General features: G+C 46.1%; 1 protein-coding gene across 2 annotated transcripts in view; it reads right to left on the reverse strand.

Annotated features, from left to right (window-relative positions):
- ZNF385C (zinc finger protein 385C) overlaps positions 1-26,306 on the reverse strand; it is a 598,456-nt gene that overhangs the window by 62,260 nt on the left and 509,890 nt on the right. For both annotated transcript variants that reach the window (XM_069237673.1, XM_069237674.1), the window contains exon 3: positions 22,828-22,938. In XM_069237673.1, coding sequence (XP_069093774.1) covers positions 22,828-22,938 — 111 coding nt within the window. The remainder of the gene's footprint in view (positions 1-22,827; positions 22,939-26,306) is intronic.

Below are 26,306 nucleotides of genomic sequence, written 5' to 3' on the forward strand. Positions count from 1 at the left end.
GAAATGGTTTCCCAGTTATGGTATTCCGATAAATTGTTTTTCTATAAAACCACATACAAATGCCCATTCACCCAGCATAAAAGGACTTTGTGAAAGAGCATCTGGTGGCAAGGATGGCATTCCCCCTTCCAGTGGCAGAACAAACATCCACTGCTCAAACTCCATGCATAGAGATGGAAATTTACATAGGTTCAGATGGAGGACTCTACCCTCTTGCTGAGACAGGCGATCCTCCCTAAGTAGCAGTCTGACTGGAGGAAGGTGCTCATGTCCGGTAGCTCTAGGCCCACTCTCCTGGCCCAATCCCAAGTAGAATGACTTAGGCCTGGTTGATCCTGATCTTTTTCAGAAAACAGGCAGAGGCGCTGGAGAAGGTCCTGAGATCCATTCCAGGAGGAACACAGCTCCTAGAGAATGTTATTGCGAAATTCCAACACACAAAACATTTGACACTTTGCATTCCTAACAATGGCAAAAAGATCTATCCAGGGTTCTCCCCACTACCGGAAGATGCTCTGTGCCACCTCTGCATGTAGTTGCCATTCATTGTCCCCCAACACTGTCTGCTGAGCTCATCTGCTCTAGCAATCAAGGCTCCTTACAGAAGGTACATGATCAGGAAGATGCCCTGACGCTCCAACCAACTCCAAAGGAGCAGAGCCTCCTGGCACAGTGCCCAAGACCCCACTTCACCCTCTCAGTACCACATGGCCGTGGTTTTGTCTATGGGAACTTGCACCAGCCTCCCTTTGATGGACGGTAGGAATGCCTTCAAGGACAAGTGAATGTCTCACAACTCCAGCAAGTTTATATGAAGTCGGTCTTCCATCAGAGTCCTCTGATCTCCACCTCTACCAGATGAACGCCCCAACCTAGCAGTGACATGTCTGTCACTACTGTCAGCTCTGTGTAGGAAAGGGAGACACTGGCCTGTTGCTGGTCCAACTGTGGGTCAAAAAGCCACCACTGCAGATTGTTTGCAGTCCCCTTCAAAATATGGACGGTATTCAATAGGTTTCCTTGGTGCTGGGCCAACTGCAAATGCAAATGCCATTGCAAAGGCCACATAAGCCACCTGGCATAGTGAACAAGCAGGATGCAGGAGGCTAAAAGGCCAAGAAGCCCCAGAGCTGCTCTCGCCTAGATCCAGGACTGAGACATAAAAATCAGGATCACAGCCCAAATGCCCTGGACTTGTTGCAATGGAAGCAAAGCCATGAACTGTATCATAACCAGGACAGGTCCAATGAAAGGGATCCTCTACGAAGTAGTAAGGTGTGACTTAGGCTCGTTGATCATGAGCCCCAAAGATGTCAAGAAGTTTGCCGTCATCTGGAGATAGTCTATTGATGACTGTGGTGAGCAGGCTTTCAATTTCGAGTTGTCCGAGTAAGGGTAAACTGGTATCCCAACGTCAAAAGATGGGATACCACCTTCATCACTTTCATAAATACACCAAGGGCACTGGTGAGGCCAAATGGAAGCACAGCAAAGTGAAATGCTCCTGGCCTACCTTGAACCACAGGTGACACCTGTCGGGTGGCAGGACTGGTATATAAAAATATGTGTCCTGCAGTTCTAAGGACACTAACCTGTTGCCTAAGTTAATGGCAAACAGGATGTGGGCCAGCATGTATATTTTGAGTTCATCTTTCTGCAGGAAGGCATTGATAGGTTGAAGTTCTAAAATGGATCAAAGGCTCCAATCCTTCATCGGCTCAAGGAAATAGAGAAAGTAGCAGCCCGCTCCTATTTTTGAGTCCGGTACTTTTGCGATAGCACAATTAGGAGGTGTACTCACATCTCTTACAACAGAAGCGACAGGTGTTTCTCAGAGATTCGCTCAGAAGTGCAGGGAAAATTTGGCAGAGCAGAAAGAATGGGCAGGGCAAAGCCACACAGAACAGTTTGAAGGACCATCTTTTGGACGTGATGGATCACAAACCTAGAAGAAAGTGCTGGATACTGCCTCCCATGGGGTGGGTGTGGGCCACTAATAGCAAGCTAAAGTGCCCTGGAGGCTCTTGCTGCAGAGAAAAGGAACTAGGAGGACTGGTGTACTTCTAGGCCTCCATGTTGCCTGCTGGATCCACGTTTTCTGTCTCAAAAGGACTGGGGATATTGCAGAGGTGGCAGTACTCTCTTACAGTAGCCATGAAATCTCCTAAACTGAGAAGAAACTGTTTGGCATAGATCAAAAGACCCAGGGTGCGTGTCGTGATTCTACTTTCTTTTAAAAGTTCCAAGGCAGAATCGGCTTTCTCACAGTACAGGTGTGCACCATCGAAAGGCATGTTCATGAGAGGCCTGTATGTCTCCAGAAAATCCTGTGAAGCGCATCCAGGCATGTAGTGTCAACCGCCCTTCCCAAACATTAATATTAAGGCCAGCATTAATCACATATTTGACTTTGCCTGGACCATCCTGAATTGTCTGTGCTAGATAGGGCCTAGGGTTTCTGGAGCTTCCAGCAGGATACCACTGTCCCAGAAGACATGCATATATCAGCCAATTAAGCAGACTGAGTTGACTGATTTTATTGCTAGGCTAGCCGAGGAGAACATTGGTTTTCCAAATGTCTTAATCTTCTTACACATCCTATCTAGTGGATTTTTAGGGAATGAATCAGGTTTCACTTGCTGTTTGAAGCCAGAACAACCAGACTCTCCGAAGTAGGATGTTTAGTGAGAAAATCAGGATCAGCAGGTGTCGATTTGTGACGTCTGGCCACCTGTCTCTTCACTGATTAGCAAGAACAGGCTTTGACCAAGTGCCAATTAAGGTATCAGTGAGTGCCTCATTAAAAAGGAGTAAGGGCTCAGACATGGCTGGCCAAGGCTGTACGATTTCCATAAGGACATTCTTCTTAGTGCCAGGTAGGTCCAAGACTACAGCTGCTCGTTGGACTAATACTACAAATGAGACATTGTCTTCCGCTGGGGGTCCAAACGGTGAACTCAACCCTCTGTCAGAGGAAGTACCAAGCCACTGATCTCTTGTATGATCATGTTAGTCTAGCAAGCATCATTCAGACTCACAGACTCAAAATCATCTCTTACGTTGACAAACACCAAACTCCTATCCCTCTCAGAAGACACTAACACCACCAAAAGAAACGTCATAATGTGCATGAGCAAAGTATCCAACTGGATCAGAGGCAACTACCTTAATCTCAATGCTCACAAGACGAAGTTCTTATATTCAGCAGTATGAGTAGTATACCCTGGTTTAGGTATGTTAAGGAAACTTCAATAAAGATAGGGTGTAGAGAAAAGTGGGCAGACGCAATGGCTGCATGGTCACTCAGTAAAGCCCTGATTTAAAAAAAACGATACGTGGAGTTTAAATTAGCTCAGATTCTGACCAGCCCCTCCCTGGGAAGCGTGACCGATACCTTTCTCCAAGGTAAGGTAGTGTATAACTTTGAATATTTTCTTGATGAAATTGAGCCCCCGTTAGCTCAGAGATTTATGTGCAGCTCAGATATGGAACTCTGCCTATCGCCCACTTTACTGATAACTGGGCCATTAGAAATAGTAATAATGGGTATATTTGCCCTTCTTGTGGCGATGAAAGGGAAACAGTTGAACATGTGCTATTCTTCTGCCCAGCCTATGTCTTATGCAGGAAAAAATGGATTCTCCCTGCTTATCGGCTCCTAGGTGTCAGAGAACATAAAAATGCCCTTTGTATCTTAAGGGTTGATGCTTCTCAAAGTTTGGTATTTGCTGTGTCCTGTTTCGTAATAATTATGTGGAGGATTAGGCAAATGTCATGTTCGTAAATGGTCTTCTGACATTTTTAAGTCCTTGTTTCACGCATCAGAAGTTTTGCCCTTCTGTTTTTGTAATGGGATGATTAGAACTATGAATTTTAAAAGTGTATTTTTTTTTTTATCAAGGGATAATCATGTCACATTTATTCATGAATAAGATGCCTTGAGTCTATCCTGAGATACCTAGCTTGTTTGGCTAAGAATATTAAGCTCAGCTCTCAGGATTTGATTGCAATATTCTCGTTTTTTTACAGTGGAAACGCTTTGATATTTGCTTTGTATTAATAGTATAATGACTTTGTTTGCACTTCTATAGTCTTCTGACCGAAATAACGTTTTTGATGATGATGATATTCAGCAACAACAACACACCCTGGGACTTCACCTGGTGGCCCACAGAACTAGGTCCCAACCTCTCACCCTCCAACCACATCAGAATCTTGGGCATCATCCTGGACACCGACCTCACTATGAGACATCAAATCAACACGCCACCTCCGCCAACTTTCACATACTCCGCATTGTCAGTAAAATTGACAAATGGCTCCCTCCTGAGAACCAGGAAGACCGAGACCCAGGCCCTCATCACAAGCAGACTGAACTTCAGTAATGCACTCTACTATGGCATCTCCGTATACCTGCACACAAGCCACAAACCATCCAAAATGCCACGTCAGAATTATTTTCAACTTTCCCCGCCATCTGCACATCACACCTCACCTCCAACAACTACACTGGCTCCCCTTTTAGAAATGCTGCCAGTTCAAGATGCTCACCCACACCTACAAGGCACTTGACAACCAGGGTCTCAACTACCTCAACCACTGTCTTAACTTCCATTAGAACCAGGGAACTTCGCTCTGCATAACTCACCCTCTCCCCTCACACCCATATCCACAGAAACAAGGTAAGAGGTAGAGTTTTTGCTTACCTGGCAGACAAAACCTGGAACAACCTCCCCCATCACAGCAGGACATCTGTATCACTTATGGATCCCATCAAGAAATTGAAAACCTGCCTCTTCAATTGATTCTACTTGCAGAACCCTCACCTATTCAGCACTTGGATAACCTCACGGGTGACAACTTCGCTCTCTACAAATCCATGTTACATTACACGTGTTAGAATGGAAAAGTCGCCTGCATGATAGTGGATGTGCAACCCTGCTCTGAGTACCTACCGCTGCTACGATATCTGGATCCTTGTTACTGATTTTTTTGTAATGGGTGAACATGTATGTGCACCTTGACACAGGCATATAGCACAGATTGTGGTTTTGTTAGACAGGGAGGAGCTCCCAACGTGTTACAATGGTGGTGGTAATGGTCTTCCGCCCTTATACAGAATCAAGTACATGAGCACAATGGTGGCAGCACACTGTTTTTGTGACAAGTGATCAGTAGAGTGAAAAGGCCTTTTTAGCCATGTCACTGGTGTGGGGCCTACTGGCTCCACTCATGTAAAGTTCTGCTGATAAGTACCTAACTCACCTTGGCCTACATCATGTTAGTATGCAACGTTCTGCAACAAACGTGTGTGCATGTTGTAATGTATAGGTGTCTGTATCTGCTACTGTATATGGAAACCTGTGGGTTCCATATTGGAAGCCCAGGGTATTGGATAGACATGTGGAGGTGGAGGAGCAAACCCAGACAGATTTGTGGATTGCCTGCATTCCAGAGAGATGGGTGAGACACAGTGGATAAAGGGAGAGCCAGACTCTCTTATGTACTTCAAAAGGATTTTTTGATTATGTAAAGACAACTGGGCCCTCGGCACATCTCAGGAAGGAGATGGGGCTGATTAAAGAATCATAAAGAACAGGGCTTGGGCCCTGGTAACCTTTTGATAGGCATACATCAGTGAAGAGGACATCCAGGTTTGATCCTCTTGCCACTCTCATGGTCTATGTTTGGGTCTATCAAATTTGGAGTTGCTCCTGCTGTGACAGACTGCTTGCTGGACAAAGGACAGGAGAGGGGAGTGGGCACTTTAAAGGGGGCAGCCACTACACCACGAACTTGAAAGACTGAGACACTAAATCTCATCTGTGTCTGCAAATGGATTATAAAAAGGGGAGCCTGAGCTTTCCAAAAGTGTCAAACTGGAGCTGCATATCAGTGTGGGGACACTCAAAACAACCGGCTCTTGTGACCAGGACTGGAGACTGAGGCCTGCCAGTCTCCTAGCGTCTGCCTGCCTGCCAAGACCTGAGGAGCCTTTGAGGAGGAAGAGGGTACCTTGAGGGAGCAAGGTCCAGTGGGGGTCTTGTTGAATGGATTCCTGAAGCAGAGTCTAAAATTTGGGGACGGCGTTGTGGACGTTTGCACTGATTGAGGCACCCGCACAAGGGCTGTTGTTCATTGTCTCTGTTGTCAGGTTGAGGGCCGTGGTGAAGATAAGGGTTGTGGCCTTGGTACAGGGCTGCAGTGAAGAAAGGGACCATCACTATGCAGTGTTGTGACCCGAAGGGGCCACCTTATATGCGCTCTTCATGACCCCAATTGCCTAGTAGGGGCTGTGGCGAAGATAAGGACTGTCACCCATGCTACAGCGCTGTGGTGAAGACATGGGCCATCACACATGCAATGTTGTGTCCCACAGGGGCTGCCGACTTATATGTGCTGTTACAATAAATTTATCAAAAGAGGGAAAATTGTAGTCTTCCATGGTGAAAACTAGGTGGGTGTCATCAGCATATAACGTCTCCAGGCGGGGGTCATGCTGAAGCCAAAGGTCATCTTACTGAAACAGTGCTGTGTTGAAGAAACTGGCCACCACCTGTGAGGTGTTGTGACCAACATCCGGAGCTCGCTGTTTGCTCTGGATGTCAGGTTCAGGCAGTGGACCTGATACAATGCTGACACATAAGAGAGGGCCGTTACAAGTGCAGTATTGTGACCCAAATTGGCCATCTCAGAAGTGCAATGTTCGCGACCCCTTTTGCCAGGAGGGGACCGTAGTAAAAAAATAGAGAGCCTGCACTCTGGAGCAGTGTGTGCTACAGTAGTGTAGTGGATTGTGACCCAATTGAGCACCAATTTCTTCGCCAGAATCCTGGAGCACCTGAGACCAACTGCCAGACTCAGGAAGACTTATTGCACGGGTAGAACAGCACCGTGGACACCTGCTGCCTCACTGCAGCATCCAGACTTCTGTTCGCCACTGGGCAGCTGCTGCGTTCCCTGGCCTGCGGAACCTCAGTTCCATGTGAGAGTATCTAACAGTGACTACCAGGCCATCATGTTCCAGGAAAACTTCCTCCGACTACAACTGCTACTGCGCTGGGACACTGACCTTTTCAAAAGCCATTGTGGAACTTTTAAGACTTGTACTGTCTAGTGGGGCCGAACATGAATGACTGACTCATGTGAATGGGGAATAACCACCATCCTTAGATAAGAGTGTGGGACTTAGGGACAACGCTGGAGTGCCAACATTACGTAGATAGTGTTTATTAATTGTTGTGTGCCATATTTAAATTTGTGTTCGCAAACAAATACTACTTTTTTTGTAATAAAAGGAAATATCTGGCTGGACATTCATGTACTGGTGTTGTTGGACCTGTTTTGAGCTGTGAGTCTGTGCATACCATGCATCTATGTCCCCCGAGAGAAGCCATGGACTGCTCGACCTGCGCTACCACACAGACAAGGGCTAAAGGGGTAGTACTTGGCCCAGTTAGTCAGGAGCCATAGAAGGTGGGGCCTGGGACATCAGTAGTCAAAAACCAAAACCTTTAGCAACTTCATAGTGCGACATCAGTCAGGATGTGACCTGTTTGTAGGCCTTCACGCGGTCCAAAGATGCTAGATATCTGGAGCAAGGCCTCCTTAAAAAACATTTGCTGTGGAGTCGCTGATAGCCTGAGAATTTTATGACAAGACCGGAGGCTCCTATTATGCGTTCTTTTCTTGCTTTAATTTTGACAGCAGCAAGTGAAAAACTACAAATCCCATGAGTGCAGAAGAAATCTGCCAATGGGAAGCATTCTGAAGTACATAAACGATAACCAATGAACATGGGTGTATGGCATTATGACGTAACTGGACTGTAAGCAGCCCTCTTTTCTTGCTGCTCACAAGCCAGTTAAGTCATAATTTTTCTCTATTCCGTATTATTTGTGTTATAAAATGTCGTTATTTATATTGCAGCGTGGTTTGACGCGTTAATACATTCATTGTGTCACCGACACGTCCTGCACAGTCGGCAAGTTGCCGCACGTTTCCAAAACAATTTATTTCCTCCTGCTTCGGACTCCCTTCGCGCGCGCGCCGCTTTCCTCAACGTTTCTCCCGCTCCTCAAGCGGTCAGCCGTTATTTCGGCTTGCGCTTGAGGAGAGAGGAGTTCTACTGTCGACGCGCGTCTCTGACAGCCCTTTCCTCCGTATTTAATAGAATTAATAATTCGCTTTTTCTTACCGGCCCGGTTTTTCCTTTTGTCTCCTCTCGCTGTTTGCCTCTCGGAAACGTCTTAGCCCACACCCCGGGGCAGGGCTTATTCATTAGTTATACTCCCCCTCTCTTCCCATTAACCCTTAAGGGGTATTTTAAGAAGTTTGTTCGTCTTTTTGCTAATATTTCACTTTACTGGCACAAATGGAGTCTGGCAGTTCCCCTTCTCCTCAGGTTGACCAGGAGGAAGTGTCTGCCATCAAACAAGATATTAATATGTTTATTCAGAAGTCGGTACAAAAACCTGTAAATACTTCTATGAACAAATTAACAAAAAATTTAGAAGGTTCAATGTTAAAAATGTTAAATAAGACTTTATCTATCCAGTCTGCAGGGGTTTGCAGACAGCGCCTTTCCCCCAAGTCAAAAAGTGTACAAACATTGGCGCTAAAGACTGGTGAGGTTTCCTTACCCATGGCAGAGGACGCGGCTCCTCAAAAGACTCCAAGTAAGGAGAATAATACGTCTGATGGTACATCACTTAAACGTAAGGCCAAAGCTAAACATGTCATACCCCCATTAGTAATTTCCTCTATTCCCGATACCGACGACGATGTACCTGATACAGATTCAGATGTGGACCCATCTGGCCTTGATGACGTGGGTTCTTCGCCCATTCCCAAAAAACCTAAATTCTCCTTCTCTACCCCAGACGAACGAGTTACTTACCTTCGGTAACGACTTTTCTGGTGGATACTTTAGCTACCTGTGGATTCCTCACCTCATGAATACTCCCATGGCGCCAGCATTCGACGGAAATCTTCTTACTAGTCTCTGCACGTCGACGAGGACGTCACTGTCTCGCACGCGACGCCGTCTGACGTCATACAGGCAATAAGAGGTCCTCGACGACGTGCAGACGTCAGTACCAATCATTTTTTACGTGCATGAGAACAACCAGGCAATGCAATGAAAGAGCAAGGCAACATCCATTATATTGTAAAAATACACCACATTGTACGAATAACTGTAAATCTTTTTATGTACATATATATATATATATATATATAAAACTCTCTCTTTTCAAAATATATACACACACCAAGTATATACATAAAAATATATACACATATACATATATATATATATAAATATATTATATATACATCTATTGCACCCTCAAAGACCAAGAGGAGCGCACTCAAGGATTACTTGGCAAGACCATAAAGGCAACGGGGAGGCGGGTGGGACCGTGAGGAATCCACAGGTAGCTAATGTATCCACCAGAAAAGTCGTTACCGAAGGTAAGTAACTCGTTCTTCTGATGGATACAACTACCTGTGGATTCCTCACCTCATGAATAGAGTCCCAAAGCAGTACCACGCCCGGCGGTGGGTGCCTAAATGGTCAAACCAAGAAATCCTGCAGCACTGACCGTGCAAAATGACCGTCCCTTCTAACCTCAGAATCTAAACAGTAATGTTTTGCAAAAGTGTGAAGGGACGACCAAGTTGCGGCCTTGCAGATGTCGACCACAGGAACACCTCTGGCTAAGGCCGAAGTGGCCGACTTAGCTCTGGTGGAATGAGCTCTAATGCCCTCAGGAGGATCCTTCTTTGCCAAAGAGTAACATATTTTAATGCAAAGAACAACCCACCTGGATAGTGTTCTCTTGTGGACTGCCTTTCCTCTCCTCTTGCCCACGTATCCAATAAACAGCTGATCCTCCAGCCTGAAATCCCTTGTTCTATCGATAAAGAAGCTCAACGCTCTCTTTGGGTCCAGACGGTGCAGTCTTTCTTCCTCTTTGGAAGGATGAGGCGGAGGATAGAACGTGGACAAAGTAATTGCCTGAGCCAAATGGAAGGGTGAAACAACCTTCGGGAGGAAAGCAGCCTTGGTCCTCAACACCACCTTATCCCCATAAAAAGTTGTATAAGGGGGTTTTACTGATAAGGCCTGCAACTCACTCACTCTCCTTGCTGATGTTATAGCTATCAGGAAGACTGTTTTTAAAACCAAATACCTCAAGGGGCAAGAATGCATAGGTTCAAAAGGGGACCCCATAAGGAAAGTCAGGACTAAGGACAAATCCCATTGCGGCATAACGAATGGCTTTGGAGGATATTGATTTAGAAGACCTTTCAAGAATCTGATAACAATAGGGGATTTAAATAAAGATGGTTGGTCTGGAAGACATATGAAGGCTGACAAGGCCGATAAATAACCTTTAATGGTAGCCACTGCACAACCTTTCTGCGCCAGAGATAGAGCAAAAGACAAAACGTCCGATAGATGAGCATGTAAAGGATCAATCTGCCTCTCTCCACACCACGCAACAAATTTAGACCACCTATTAGCGTAGATAGATTTAGTGGAGTGTCGCCTGGCCGCTAATATAACATCCACTACCTCAGGCGGGAGAGAGAAGGAACTCAGGTTGCCCCGTTCAATCTCCAGGCATGTAGGTGCAGACTCTGGAGGTTGGGGTGTAGAACCTGCCCCTGCGACTGTGAGAGGAGGTCTGCCCTGAAAGGGAGACGGAGCGGCGGGCACGTTGAGAGTTGGAGAAGGTCGGAGTACCACACCCTCCTTGGCCAATCCGGAGCTATTAAGATTACTAGAGCCCGGTCTTGGCGAATCTTCCTCAATACTCGAGGAATCAAGGGTATGGGAGGAAACGCGTAAAGCAACTGGCCGCACCAGGTCATTTGAAACGCGTCCCCCAACGCTTCCTGCATCGGATACTGAAGGCTGCAGAACAACGGACAATGCGCGTTCTCTCGAGTGGCGAACAGATCTACCCGAGGAAACCCCCACTTCTGGAAGATTAAACGGACTTGATCTGGATGGAGACGCCACTCGTGGTCTGCCGAGAAGTGGCGACTGAGACTGTCCGCACGCACGTTCAAAACTCCGGCCAGATGGTTTGCTATCAAGCAAATCTGATGGTCCTTTGCCCAGGACCATAGTCGAAGAGCTTCTCTGCAGAGAAGGTACGACCCCACTCCTCCCTGCTTGTTTATGTACAACATCGTGGTAGTATTGTCCGTTAGGACCTGTACCGACTGACCACGAAGGGAAGGGAGGAAGGCCTTGAGAGCCAGACGTACAGCCCGTAACTCTAACAGATTGATGTGAAAAATCTGTTCCTCTGGAGACCAAAGACCTTTGATATCCAGATCCCCCAGATGAGCTCCCCACCCTAGAGTGGAAGCATCCGTTATGACTGTGGCCACTGGTGGCGACTGCTGGAACGGCTTTCCTTGTGAAAGATTGTTGCTTGCAATCCACCACTTCAAATCCACAGCAGCATCTCTGGAGATCTTGACAGTACCCTCTAGATCCCCTCTGTGTTGAGACCACTGCCTTCGGAGGCACCACTGAAGAGCCCTCATGTGCCAGCGAGCATGCGTGACCAACAGAATGCAGGAGGCAAAAAGACCGAGCAGACGAAGGACCTTGAGGACTGGAACTACCGCTCCATTTCGAAACATTGGAACCAAATCCTGAATATCTTGAATCCGCTGAGGCGGAGGAAAGGCCCGACCCAATGTTGTATCCAGTACTGCCCCTATGAACAGGAGGCGATGAGAGGGCTCTAGGTGAGATTTGGGCTCGTTCACCGAAAAGCCCAGGTCAAACAACAACTGGGTTGTTGACTGCAGATGACGCAACACAAGCTCCGGGGACTTGGCTTTGATCAACCAATCGTCCAAGTAAGGGAATACTGCTATCCCCTTCCTTCTGAGCTCTGCCGCAACCACCGACATCACCTTCGTGAAGACTCGAGGTGCTGAAGTAAGACCAAACGGAAGGACCGCAAACTGGTAGTGTTGCGATCCCACCACAAACCGGAGATACTTCCTGTGTGACTTGAGTATCGGGATATGAAAGTAAGCATCCTGCAAGTCGACAGACACCATCCAGTCTTCCATGTTCAACGCCAAAAGCACCTGTGCTAGGGTCAGCATCTTGAACTTTTCCTGCTTGAGGAACCAATTCAAGATCCTCAGGTCCAGAATTGGTCTCAAACGACCATCCTTCTTGGGAATCAGGAAATACCTTGAGTAAACTCCTTGACCCCTTTCCTGCTCCGGGACCAACTCCACCGCGCCCTTTAAAAGGAGGACTTCTACCTCCTGTTCTAGCAACAGGAGATGTTCTTGTGAACAATACGAAGGGCGGGGCGGGATGAGGGGCGGAAACTCCCGAAAGGGAAGGGTGTAGCCTTTTCCCACAACACTGAGAACCCAAGTGTCCGACGTAACAGTCTCCCATTTGGTGAGAAAATGCTGTAATCTTCCCCCTACAGGAGAGGAGTGAGTGGGAAATGGTGGAAGCCTAAGGCTGCTTCCCCTGCTGCACCCCGCCAGAGGATGAGGAAGAGGCAGAGTGCTGCTGAGAAGCTCCCCTGGTGCGGACCCTACCCCTCCCCCTAAAAGATCTATAGGGATGGGAAGAGGCAGGTTGCTGATATCTTCCCCGAAAGGAAGAGGAGGAAGAACCAAGCCCAAATCCACGAAACCTCCTGAAGAATCTGGAAGAGGCCGTGGAAGAAGGAGCTTGGAGTCCCAACGACTTAGCTGTGGCCCTGCTCTCCTTAAACCGTTCCAAGGCCGAATCAGCCTTAGCCCCAAACAGTTTGTCCCCATCAAACGGGAGATCCAACAATGTGGACTGTACATCTGCCGAAAAGCCCGAGTTACGGAGCCAGGCCTGTCTCCTTTCCACCACAGTTGTGCCCATTGCTCTGGCTACCGAGTCGGTGGTATCCAGTCCCGTCTGGATAATTTGGGTCGCAGCAGCCTGGGCATCAGAGACAAGATCCAAAAGACCCTGGGGAAGCTCTGTAAACGAAGAGGAGATGTCATCCATCAGAGCATGAATATACCTCCCCAGGATACAGGTTGCATTGGTGGCTTTTAATGCCAGACTGCAGGATGAAAAAATCTTCTTCGACTGCGCCTCCAGCTTTTTTGAATCTCTGTCCCCAGGCACCGTCGGAAAAGAACCAGGCGCTGACTTGGACGAACAGGAGGCCTGCACAACCAAGCTCTCCGGCGTAGGGTGCCTAGATAGGAAACCAGGATCAGTTGGAGCCGTCCGATACCTCCTGGCCACGGCTCTGTGAACTGCTGGGGAAGATGCCGGCTTCTTCCACACCTCTAAAACCGGATCCAGCAGAGCGTCATTAAAAGGTAATAGAGGCTCCGCCGCGGCTGAGGCCGGATGCAACACCTCTGTCAAAAGGTTTTGTTTCGCCTCCACCACCGGCAAAGGCAGGTCCAAAAAACTAGCTGCCTTCCGTACCACTGTATGAAAAGAAGCAGCTTCCTCGGTATATTCCCCCGGGGACGAAAGGTCCCACTCAGGGGAAGTGTCCAGCCCACTGGCCGACTCCAGTCCACGCAGCCCATCACCCGAGTCCTCTAGCTCTCCTTCCTCTAGGGCTCGTTGGTACTCCTGCTCTTCTAGTACCCGGAGAGCACGCCTCCTTGAATGCAGTCGTTGCTCAATCCGCGGAGTCGACAATACCTCCGCCGAAGTCGGAGATCGGCGCCGATCTTCCGAAGCCACCGACGCCGCATCCGGCGCCACAGGTAACTTCGGCGCCGACTGAAGAGCAGTTGAAACGGATGGACCCACCGGAGTCACAGGCCGAAATCTCGACGTCGACGGGATGGAAATCCCTGGGGCCAATCCTTCCGAAGCCACCGGAGCGGCCACCGGCGCCGACACTGGCGCCGAGCCCACGTTCCCAAACGGGAGAAAGGGCATAAAGGGTGCTGGCCGAAGAGGCGCAGGATCACCCAAAGAAAAGGCCAAAGGCCCAGCCGGAGCACCCCCTGGAGCCATCTGTTGGAAGATGGCATACATCGCATTCAAGAATGCGGAACTATCGGCTCCAGGGGTGGGAAAAGCCGGATACTGGGGTGCCTGACTCGGAGGCGACCCCGACGCCGGCCTCGGCGTCTGCGCCGGAGAAAACACTTGAGGCTCCAATACCTCAATCACCGACGCCTGTCCAGGCGAAGTTGGAGACGCCGGAAAGGGCAACGGCGTCGAAGGATGCGGCGTCACCGTGGGGCTGACCTCCCATGTCCTTCGGCGCCGATCCGGAGACCTGGAACGAGCCTCCCTTGAATGACGCCGAGATTCTCTACGGCGCCGGGAGTCTCGATGACGCCGATGTCTTGGAGAAGACTTTTTCTTGTGATGCTTCTCCTTTGACTTGGCCATAAACAGCTTCACCTCGCGTTCTTTAAGGGCCTTCGGATTCATGTGCTGACATGAATCACAAGTCGAGACGTCGTGGTCGGAGCTCAAACACCAAAGGCAATCGGAATGAGGATCCGTCACCGACATCTTGCCTCCACACTCACGACAAGGCTTAAATCCAGACTTTCTCTGCGACATTATTTCCACAGAGAAAGAGTACGCAGCAAGATATACACTGTAACCGCAAGAGTAACAGTTGCTCCCTCGAAGATAACCGTTTCGAATGCACGGAAAAAAGGGAACTGACGTCTGCACGTCGTCGAGGACCTCTTATTGCCTGTATGACGTCAGACGGCATCGCGTGCGAGACAGTGACGTCCTCGTCGACGTGCAGAGACTAGTAAGAAGATTTCCGTCGAATGCTGGCGCCATGGGAGTATTCATGAGGTGAGGAATCCACAGGTAGTTGTATCCATCAGAAACCTCCAACCCTCTTTTAGATTGCGAAGGCGTACCTATGTTTAACCCCTCCTTTATTTTACATCCTAATTCCACGGAATGGTGTCCAGCAACTCATGTCGGAGATTATGTTTCAGCCAAGTTATTTAGCTCATTGGATAAACAAACTCGAGCTAAGCTCAGATCCGAGTGCCCCCGTCCCGTTTTGGTGCACAAGTCTTCCACTACCCCGGTTTTAGATCAACCCATTCTAACATTCTTTTCCAAATTTGGCAAAGATCCTAGAAAAGGAATCGACAAAGCCTGGTCCTCCTGCCAGGATAAACTTCTAGATGTTATTGGTCCTCTTACCCGGATTTTTGACATGGCTGAATCCGCCAGGATTGATGGGTCTTTTATCGATCCCGAAGAACTGTCATTATGGGTCCAGAGATCGTTCTGTCTTCTGGGAAACTCTAATTCCGCTATTTCTCAGGAAAGACGCAAGGGCATTCTCCTTAAACTAGATTCCAAATTGGTTCATCTCTCCTCTCTCCAAACCCAGGCTAAAACAGAAGGTTTTTTATTCGGCGAGAATTTTATTAAAGAAATAGGTAAATACGTTGCTACCTTCACATCGCTTGATAAGGCTCAACAGTCTTTAAAGAAAGTGTTTCATCAGCGGGTTTTTGTCAGGTCCGGCAGAGGAAGGAGCCGCTTTGCCGGCCGCTCCTACTACAATCAAGGTTCCCGTGGCAACCTCAACGCAGGATACCAAGAATTTAGACCTCAGTTTTACCCGCAAAGATCCAGAGGATTTCGATCCAGAGGATTCAAGAATACCAGAAATACCAATCAAACAGGTAAATCTGTTTCTTTCTCATGTTCCCGTGGGCGGCCGGATTCGTCATTTTCTTCCAAATTGGCTATTGATCACCTCAGATCCTTGGGTGTTAAGCACGGTTCAGGGTTATATGATAGAGTTTTATTCAATTCCAATACAATACATCGCCCCTCCGCTTCCTCATTTTTCTACAGACATGTCCGCTCTTATTTCTTCGGAGGTTCAGTCCCTTCTCCAGAAACAAGCTATTGCTCTCACTCATCCAGATCACAGGTTTCATCAGCTCCATTTTCCTGGTCCAAAAGAAGAACAAGAAGATGCGACCGGTTATCAACCTCAAGTTTTTCAATCAGTTTGTGGTTTACCGCCACTTCAAGATGGAAACGATTCTCCATCTCAGAGACTCACTATTGAAGAATGATTGGATTGTTCGCCTGGACCTACAAGACGCTTACTTAGTCGTCCTGATACATCCAGATCACAGAAAGTTTCTCCAATTCCAATGGCTCGATCAATTCTTCCACTTTACATCTCTTCCTTTCGGTCTGTCCTCAGCTCCATGGTGCTTCACCAAACTCTTAAAGCCAGTGGTGGCTCATCTCAGAGCTCAGGGCGTGAGGCTCCTCATTTACCTAGACGATATTCTCATCATGAGTCAATCACCACACTTGCTCAATACGCACCTCAATCTAACATGTTCTCTCCTATCGGACTTGGGATTCATTATCAACAAGGAAAAGTCTCTTCTTCTCCCTTCCCAAAACATACAATTCTTAGGTTTTCTCATAAACTCAGTTTCGGCCAATCTATTTCTCCCCTCTGCAAAAATAAAGTCTATAAAGTCAGAGATTCTTCAAGTTTTACGCCATTCATTTATCTCCCTAAGATCTCTCGCTCGTATCGTCGGGCTCCTATCCTCTTCCATACAGGCCATATTTCCAGGTCCCTTGCATTACCGGGCTCTTCAACGTCTAAAAATTCAGCATCTCCGCAAAGAGCTTTCCTACGCGGATGTTATTCCTCTAGATTACGATTCCCGTACAGAGCTTCAATGGTGGACAGACCATTTAGATGCTTGGAACGGGAGAGCTATTTTTCCATCAGCCCCAGATCTTGTATTAGAGTCAGATGCAAGCCTAACAGGCTGGGGGGCCCACTGTGGCTCAATCTCGACTGGAGGTTTATGGTCGTTAGAGGAGTCCAAATTGCATATCAACTGTTTAGAGATGCTTGCAGGCTCCTTTGCAATCAGAAGCCTTGCAAAAAACAGGGTCTGTTGCGCTATTCTTCTCAGAATGGACAATATTTCTGCGGTCCGCTACATAAACCATCTTGGAGGAACAAGATCCAAACCTCTAGCAGAATTAGCAAAGAGCTTTTGGGAATTTTGCCTTACAAACCAAATTTCGGTTCATGCAGAATACCTTCCGGGAACTCTCAATGCGGTCGCCGATTGGCACTCACGTCATCTCCACGACTCGAGCGATTGGATGCTACATCCCTCGATCTTTTGTTTCCTTAAAAACAAATGGGGACCCATGACGATCGACTTGTTCGCGTCCCGTCTCAACTCACAACTTCCCCAATTTTTCAGTTGGCGTCTGGATCCTTTGGCCCTGGCTTCGGATGCATTCCTCCAAGATTGGTCCAAGTTCCTCTCATACGCTTTTCCTCCTTTCGTCATGATCAGCAGGGTGTTAGCCCAAGTCCGACGTCAGCAAGCTACTCTAATTCTCATTGCACCTTTCTGGCAATCTCAGATTTGGTTTCCAACCCTTCTGGAATTAACTACAGACTTTCCCTTTCTCATTCCCTCTTTCCCGGACCTCCTTTTAGATCCCATGCAACGTCCCCACAACCTCATCCTCGACAACGTCCTGTCCCTTTCTGCATGGAAAATTTCTGGGGTTCCCGAAGTTTCCCTCTCATTTCGGCACAAGCTTCAGAATACATCAGACAATCCTGGGCTCCTGGAACATCGAAAGCTTACAAATCAGCTTGGGCTTTATGGCACAGCTGGTGTTTGGGAAAACACATTGATTCCCTTTCAACAGATGTCTCCTTTATAGTAAATTTCCTCGCCGCTGAAGCCAGTAAGGGCAAAGCATATCGTACTATTAATCTATACAGATCAGCCATTTCTTCTCATCACAACTTCGTCAACGGAAAGCCTGTGGGCGAACACCCACTTATTTGTCGTCTTTTGAAGGGAGTAAAGTTTGCCAATCCTCCATTACCTAAATACAGATTTTTATGGGATGTTAATGTTGTTCTACATTTTTTTCTCTCATGGCCTGATAATTCCTCCCTTTCTTTGAAGATGTTGTCTGCTAAACTCACCATGTTATTGTGTCTTGTTTCTATCAAACGAGTTTCTGATGTCAAAGCCTTAGATATATCCGCAAGACAGTTTACTCCGTCTGGTGTAGCATTTACTGTGTCTCGTAGAACTAAAACAAATTTACAGTCCGTTTTTTATCCATATTTTTCTGATCATCCTAAATTATGTGTTGCACAATGTTTAAAAGCTTATGAACTTATGACTGCTCATCTAAGAACGTCCTCAACACATCAATTGCTTATCTCCTTCAGGAAACCTCATAAACCGGTGTCGTCACCCACTTAGGCTCGCTGGGTTAAATGGATTATGTCCTTGGCCGGTATTGACACTTCTATTTTTGGGGCTCACTCTTCCAGAGGTGCGATGGCGTCCAAAGCTTTTTGGACGGGTTCCCGCCTTGAGGACATTCTTAGATCTGCAGATTGGTCTAATGACAATGTTTTTAGAGTATTCTATTGTAAACCAGTAGATAATGTGTCTTCAAATGTCATTAATTTGCTTTAAACTCGCATAATAGGAGCCTCCGGTCTTGTCATAAAATGTAGATTTTCCTAGTTTTTAATGACGGAAAGTCTTAATTTTATTAAAGACACGGAGGCGAGTATTATCCCACCCTTATGTAGAAACTATTGTTTATTTTTTCTTTCCCACCCTCTTAGTGTCAGCATCGTCTGTCCAACCTGCTACCTAAACTCTACAGTCATGATGTGGATATCCCTTCAACGTCTTCCATATCTCCTTATCCTCTTCTCTGCCTGGCGGATCATCATTGTGCTTCTCTTCACCATCAGTTTCCTGGACTTATGAACTTTTGCTCAGAGTTGTTATCGTTTATTATGGCTGTTCTCATTTTGGCTTCTATTGTTCCTTTATTTCGTACTAGCTGAAATGTTTTAGCGCAAGAAAAGAGGGCTGCTTACAGTCCAGTTACGTCATAATGCCATACACCCATGTTCATTGGTTATCGTTTATGTACTTCAGAATGCTTCTCATTGGCAGATTTCTTCTGCACTCATGGGATTTGTAGTTTTTCACTTGCTGCTGTCAAAATTAAAGCAAGAAAAGAACGCATAATACCCGCCTCCGTGTCTTTAATAAAATTAAGACTTTCCGTCATTAAAAACTAGGAAAATCTACATTTCAGAGGTCTCGGGACCAACTGTAGAATCGGCTCAGCAACTGGAGATCTACAGGGAGACCAACTAACATCGAGATACACTTATACCTTCTCTTTTAGCGGCTCAGGTTGTATTCTAGAAATACTATTTGACATAGCAGGAAGGAAGATGGGGGGCGAAGTTGGTGTAGATCACATCTATTTTGCTGTGGATTTATTTTGCAAAGTTATCGCAAAATTCTTGTAAATGGCTAACTCGTTTAACGAGGGAAGTAGGTATGAATAGGCACTTGACAAAGTTACTTTGCTTGAGGCGGGTTCAGTTTGAGTTCTATCTGTGTAGAATTGAGCCCTGGCTAGCTTAATCTGCTTGTGATAGGATATGACTGAGTCCAATTTTTTTGGGGGTGATTTTGCTGAAAAATGCTATGCATTTAGGTTTTTTGCACTTTTTCTTATCATAAGTGTAGGGGACTACCAGGGTGAAGAATGAGAGTTGTACATGGCCCCTTCATTCCTGCGGTGGGCAAGGTTTTCTATAGTTGAGGAAGGGGTGTGGGAGATTGGAATTGAGCAATGTGGGAGATTTTTCTCAGCTCAGCTAAGTTTGTGCCAAGGTCGGCCGGGGTGGTTTTGGAATGAGCAAGCTGGTGCTGTGGGGCTAAAGGAAATTCAAAATTTATGGTTTAATAATCTGTTCAGTCTACAGGAATAGGGCTGGTGGTAGTCAATGAGGAAAAGTTAGAAAAAAGTTGATCATGTGTACAGCAGTATGGGTACAGGCTGTAACCTGCTGAGTGAGGTCAGCTAAACAGTCCTGCAAGTGAAAGAATTTGGATTCTGAGTCAGCATGGAAACTGAAATCGCCGATCTCCAGTAAAGATGGCCAAACTAAGGATATCCATGGCAAGGGCCTTGAAAAGGTATAATGCAAAGTTAGGGGCGGGGCCAGAAGGGTGGTAAGGTACCTTGTTGGAGGAAGTAAGTGGGATTATATCTCCTTCAAATGATGTGAAGCGTCAAAGTCAGAGACTGATACTGTACTTGGGCAGGGAGCAAACATTTAGAAAGTAGTAGTGAAAAGCGTTTATGTTAATGTCATTATCATTATCATTGTGTGTTGACCTAGGTGGGGTGCAGATATGAAAAGAACGCTCGCAATGGAGGCAAGAGGACGGTCCAAAAAGCATAAGGCTGTGTGGAGGACTAGAGCATTCACATGAAGTATTCAGATTGAGGATTTTTTGGGCCAAGGAGTAGATAGCACTGTGGCTTTGAGTGAGAAGGAGGAGGTGCTGGGAGCAGCTAAGGCACAGACACACACTGATGGGCTTGCCTTTGGGGTGCCACTGCCATGCCCGCTGCAAAAGTCCTATTGCATGGCCTCACAACAGTGCGAACTATGAGGTTTGCCAAGCAGGATGGCAAAATACTTTAGGGCAACTCACGCTATCTACAGCCAGGGGTGGTGTTAATACAGTTCCGCTTCCACCCTTTTGGGTGATATAGAAGCAATGCAGATCCACACTACTCCACCTAGCAGTGCACAGTAGCATTGCTACAGAACATTTTTCCCAATCCAGTCTGGCACCTGGAAAGTATTCTGAGGTGAGGAATCTGCAGTTACAAATATCCATCACCAATGTCTGCAAATGCCCCTATAAATTCTTAAGATGGCTCTGATCGTGGGTCAGTGTGGTATCAGAATTACTAAAAAATAGCAGTCATTATTTCTCATCTGTCCAATAAAACAACTGTTCTTTTATATAACCTGGTGACGTTTTCATGCTTGGATAGTAGATGTGACCAGACCAATCATTGCCCAACTCAATAGCAGTAATTTTAGGGGTCTCGAAAGAGAAAAAATGTAGCCACTGGGAATCGAACCTATGACCTTTAGATGTACACTCTTTTCTAATGCAGGCCAAACACATTAACTCACTTAGCTTTCTTACAGTTGAACTCCAAGTACAACACTGTTACTCCTGTTCTACAGTTTCAGTCACAGGTTAGGCTCCATTTGGGTGTGATCATGATGAAGCCTATTTGACGGTTTCAACCTAACCCACGGAAAAGTCAATACACTGATACTTTAGCGTGTGAAGCAGTAGTTAACATTTAAAAACACTATCATCCTATCAGTACCCACTGTAAGTTGCACTATGAAGAAAACTGCTTTTTCAAGTTGACTACCCCAAAATAAAGATGCAGTATCATAATAGATAGCAGCTAATGTGGTTTATGATCTACTATTGCTATCTCTGGGTTCATTGTGACCTTTAAATACCCCTTAGCCTCGCGATTTATGATGTTACCATATCTGAACCATATCTCATATTACAAGGTAAACTGTTATGTAGATGTGTGTGTATATATATATACACACACATCTACATAACAGTTTACCTTGTAATATGAGATATGGTTCAATAGGGATTCCTACATCATAAGATGCAAGGCTGAATGGTTTGGAAATGTCACCAGAACCTCAAAGTGGTATTGTAGGGCCATATTATACGTTAATATATATTTTTATTTAAGCTTATTTTGGGGTATTTAGTTTGAAAAAACACTTATCTTATAAGTGTAGCTTACAATGGGCACTATTTGAAATCAGAATGTTTAGCTTGTGTTACCTTTTATGAATAAACTGTTGTTGAAACAACGGACAATGGTGAGGGCTAGTGGATTTATATGTTCCCATGGCTGCAGCATTTACAGCATAATTATGGATTTACTGCACTTGCAGCACAATTTGCCGAATAAATTGCAGATTTTATAACAAAGTTGTTTTTAGCCCAAATGGATGACACTAGAACTGTCAGGGAATGTGCAACATCATTTGCCTTTTAACACAAGCAACCAGAACATGAGTGGCAATTGTCGTGCCACTTACGTGATTTGTGGTATAGTTTTTATTGCAAAACGGATTTGCATTTTGCGTAATTTTACATGATTTATGCAATTTTCCTTAAGTTTCAAGTAGTTACTCCGAAGCAAATTATGCACATTTCACACACCCCTTTTTATGAAAGAAGTTTGTTACGGACCTCTTTGGTGGAAGCGTTTCTGTACGAATTTTAAGTCAAAGATGTTTTAGACTTCCTGGACAGCACATGAAGCAGTGGGGAACCTCTGCGACTTCTGACACAGGCTAGCAGAACTCTTCAGAGCGTAGCAGGCATTCTTCCTACAAACCATTTTCTGGTCCATTTGTAAAGTGATGCACAGGAATGCACAAAGACTATCACACCATTCTGTGATATGTCCAAACGACTTATCAGGTGCCAAACTGATCAGTTGCCACAAAAATGCTTGCCCTCAAAAGTGATTATCTCGGCAAATCAAAAATGCAATTGCGAACCCCAGAAAGAAGATGAACTCTGTTTGCCAGCTTGGGGCACATACAGTGCATCTAATCCTAAAATCTAGGAACCGGAAGGATTTGTTATAATATTATTTGCGGAAATAAACATAGGCATGTCATAACCAGTAACACTAGTTTCTTGGGAGAAGCATCTGGAAAAAGCTTTCATGTTCAACAGGCAAGAAATGACAAATATATTTTTCTAAGGATGATCATGCTTAGGGCGTTGTTTTTCTGCTAGAGCAACTGTTAAAGCCTTCCTATCTGGAAGATCTAGCACCTGCAATGGATCTGTTAAGGTACAAGCTGCCCTGGAGCTGTCACTCACCGAAGAGTTGAATCTAAGATGGCAGATATTGCAGGAGATAAACTGCTTCTTCTTCAGCTGCGAGGGAACTCCGAACGTGTGGCTGATCACTGCTTTTTGTACAGGATCCATCTGAAAGGAAGAATAAAGACTATTCATGTTCTGGCTTGAGTGACTTGTAGTTTTAAAAAGTCATTTGGAACAGGCATGGAACCACTCAGATGTGGCCAACTTTGCTTTTAAACCACGAGTACCGCTGTAGTGCAGGTATGGAAAATTATCCTTGTAGTAAGTAATCCCCTTTTTTCCCTCGAGTTTTCTGTCTCTCTCTGCTGGGCTACATAATTAAGATGGGTTGAGAATGTGTGCCTGTCTCATTTGGTGTGGAACCAGATATAACCGAAGTGAACTCAGGAGTCTGGTAGTATAGAATAAATACGTTACTTACCAGTGACAACAGCTTTTGTAGCTCAGCATCATTCTAGGACCCCATGCTGTCGAGCCTTCAGGCATCTAGTAGCTGACCCAGGAGTACCTTGTTTATACGGGACTTGGATTTAACCTATTTTTTCCCAGGTACCTTCCCATACAGAGTACTGCTTGTGCCAATAAATAGGAATGACACTGAATGACGCAGGGGGCTTCTCCCTTTATACTGACTATTTTCTCCACATTGCAACCCTAGTCACGTATATTGGGCAGACAGTCTCTTTACTTGATTGGTACCATATGACGCCTTAGTAGCTGCCAATATGGCTGAGTGAATAAACAAACACTTATCACTGACAAATAAGTAATCTTGATTTCGACTCAGCTTACATCCTTCAGTGGTAGGTGAATTAAGCCCGGTTAAATTGGGTTATGGTAACAACTGTTATTTACAGTGCTTAGACTGCTCAGAAGCACTATTTATAAAGAAGTTATTCTTATTAGTATTCAGCTGCTGCTTGAAAAGCACCAGTGAGTTTGATCCTACCTCTTATTATGGGCACAATATAGGGACTAACAGGGCGATGCTCTGTGACAGAATGCTTTACCTGCCTCTAAAGTTTAAAAACTGGCAAATGCATCCTTTTACTACGTAAAACACTGTAGTGTCGCTAATGTCTGCAGCCATTCACATTGCTATGACTTTGTGCAACACAAACTGAATGCAATTAAAATGACAGCTGTAGAATGTTGAAATAACAGAAACTTCAGAAAATAGTACTGTTCGAGGTGTGTACTGGAGTTTCACGAGGTAGCAAACATAGTGAATGTCTTTTCAGAACTTTGAGCCAGATGTGCAAAGGAAAACAGGTTGTATACAAAAAATGCTTTATTTAAAATAAATTGTAGACATTGTGATCTGCTGAACTCAGCAGGCAACTATCCTGTGATGGCTGTGCTTCCTAGAGGGTCGCAATTGTTACTTGTCTCATTAATATTCATGAGGTAGGTCAAATTGTGACCCAATCAGAATCAGTAATTTGTGAACCAAATAGGTTGGTTCATGAATTACCACAATGGTTGCAAAAATACAAATTGAGAGCAGTAATTTGTGACCAGTTCTTAGTACATCTGCCCCTTTCTACTAGGATTCTCCATGTTTTCCTGAATCTCCTAGTATGTTCTAATCGAACCGTTTATGGTCACGGTTTCTATGGTTTCTGTAAGCTTTGTTCGGTCATGCTTTCCTCCACTCCATCCACTTATGGAACACATGCCTCATAAACAGAGAACAGAAGTCAGATATCCTGTGCTTAGGCAGGATGACAGAGCACTACTCCAAATGGGGTGGCACAGCACTTAGGATCCGGGGCCTCCATGAACCAGGCCCGGTGCGCCGGTCTAGTGTTGGCCGGCCACGTTACTTCAGCCCTCTTGCCTCACGAGATGAGAGGGCGGAAGGAAGCCGGGAGGCACATCACTTCTGACTGCGCTGCATCCGCTAGGGGGTATTTAGGTGCCCACCAGATCAGGCCTCGGCCTTTTTTTGTGGATGTGGCATCGGCGAGCTGAGATTTTTGTCTTGTCTTGATCATATTGTCAGCTCCGACCTCAGAGTGAAGAGGACTTGGGCGCTCGTGTCAACCCGAAGCCCAAGCAGCTTCTCCTTTAGGCTTACCTTTCAGCGCATGTGTCGCCCCTAACCAGCCTTAGGCGCCTGTGTCTCCCCTGACCAGCCCTAGGTGCCCCTGTCACCCCTGACCAGCTTTTGGGTTCCTGTGCTGCCTGACCATTTTTTCACTTGCACCGTTTCCCCGTCTCTCTCGTCAAAAGCTTCTTCGATCGGCCTACCTGTTCCTTTGAGCTCCTGCATCGGCCCGAACCTACCCTTGAGCAAACTGCTTGGTGGCTGAGTTCACCTCAATCTGAATTGACCTACAGCACAATTTTTCACCCTGAACCCCGAGTGAGCCAGGAGCTATATCCCTGAGGCACTGTCTGCAGCTCTCATTGCAAGGATCTGAGAACCCCTCCCCCCAATTACCTTAATGGTTCTCCCTGGCTCGTCCTTTCTTTGCAGTTGTATCATATCCACAGACATTTCTCTGCGTAACCTGGGCTGGTGGTCCCTCCTGGTGAAGACTGACATAGAATCTGCCTTTTGGTTACCCCCAGTGCACCCTGATGATTAACATCAGTTGGGCTTCCAATTTGCAGGCTACTATAATTATGATAAATGCATGCCAGTGGGTTGTAGTGTCTTGCACATACTTTGAACAATTTAGCTCTATATTACTGTGGGTTTTCACCATGCGCACAGGCCATAAGGAAGTTATTCATTACCTTGACGATTTCTTGGTGCTGGGCTCCCCGGATTCAGGGAGGTGTTTGTGGCCTTTAAGAGTGCTGACTGCCATGTTTGAGGAATTGGGTTTTCCCATAGCCCCAGAGAAAACTGTGGACCCTTCAACGTGCCTGACATTCCTTGGCATTGAAATAGATACAGTGGCTGGCGAGTGCTGCCTCCCTTTGGATAAGATAATGGCGTTTAGACAATCAATTGACACAGTGTTAGAGCAGAAGAAAGTCACCTTGCATCAGGTTCAGGTTCTGGTGGGTCAGCTCAACTTTGCCCTAAGAATTATCACCATGGCTCGTCTGTTTTCATGGTACATACCTAGGGCAATGTCTGGCCCTAAAGTAAAGCATCATCACACTCGGCTTTCTTCTGAGATCAAATAAGAGTTACAGATCTGGCCATTCATCCTGCAATATTTTAATGGTGTGGTCATATGGCCTTCCCGCACCATGTCCAGTTCTACTTTGGGTCTTTTTACTGATGCGGTGGGCAGTGCAGGGTTTGAAGCTATATTGGGCTCCGAATGGTGCACAGGGGATTAACTGGACGATTTGAATTATTCCCCACTGTAGGTGCTTTGACGGTATGGGCAATGGTGTTCAGAGACAAATCTGCAATTTTCTGGTCTGGCAACATGGCAGTAGTCGAATCCATTAAGAGGCAGGGAGCCTTATGTAGGTTTGTCTTGAGGTTGCTATAACATTTGGTCCTA

Source organism: Pleurodeles waltl, chromosome 6, assembly GCF_031143425.1.
Source record: "Pleurodeles waltl isolate 20211129_DDA chromosome 6, aPleWal1.hap1.20221129, whole genome shotgun sequence".
In the NCBI taxonomy this organism is placed as follows: Eukaryota; Metazoa; Chordata; class Amphibia; order Caudata; family Salamandridae; genus Pleurodeles; species Pleurodeles waltl.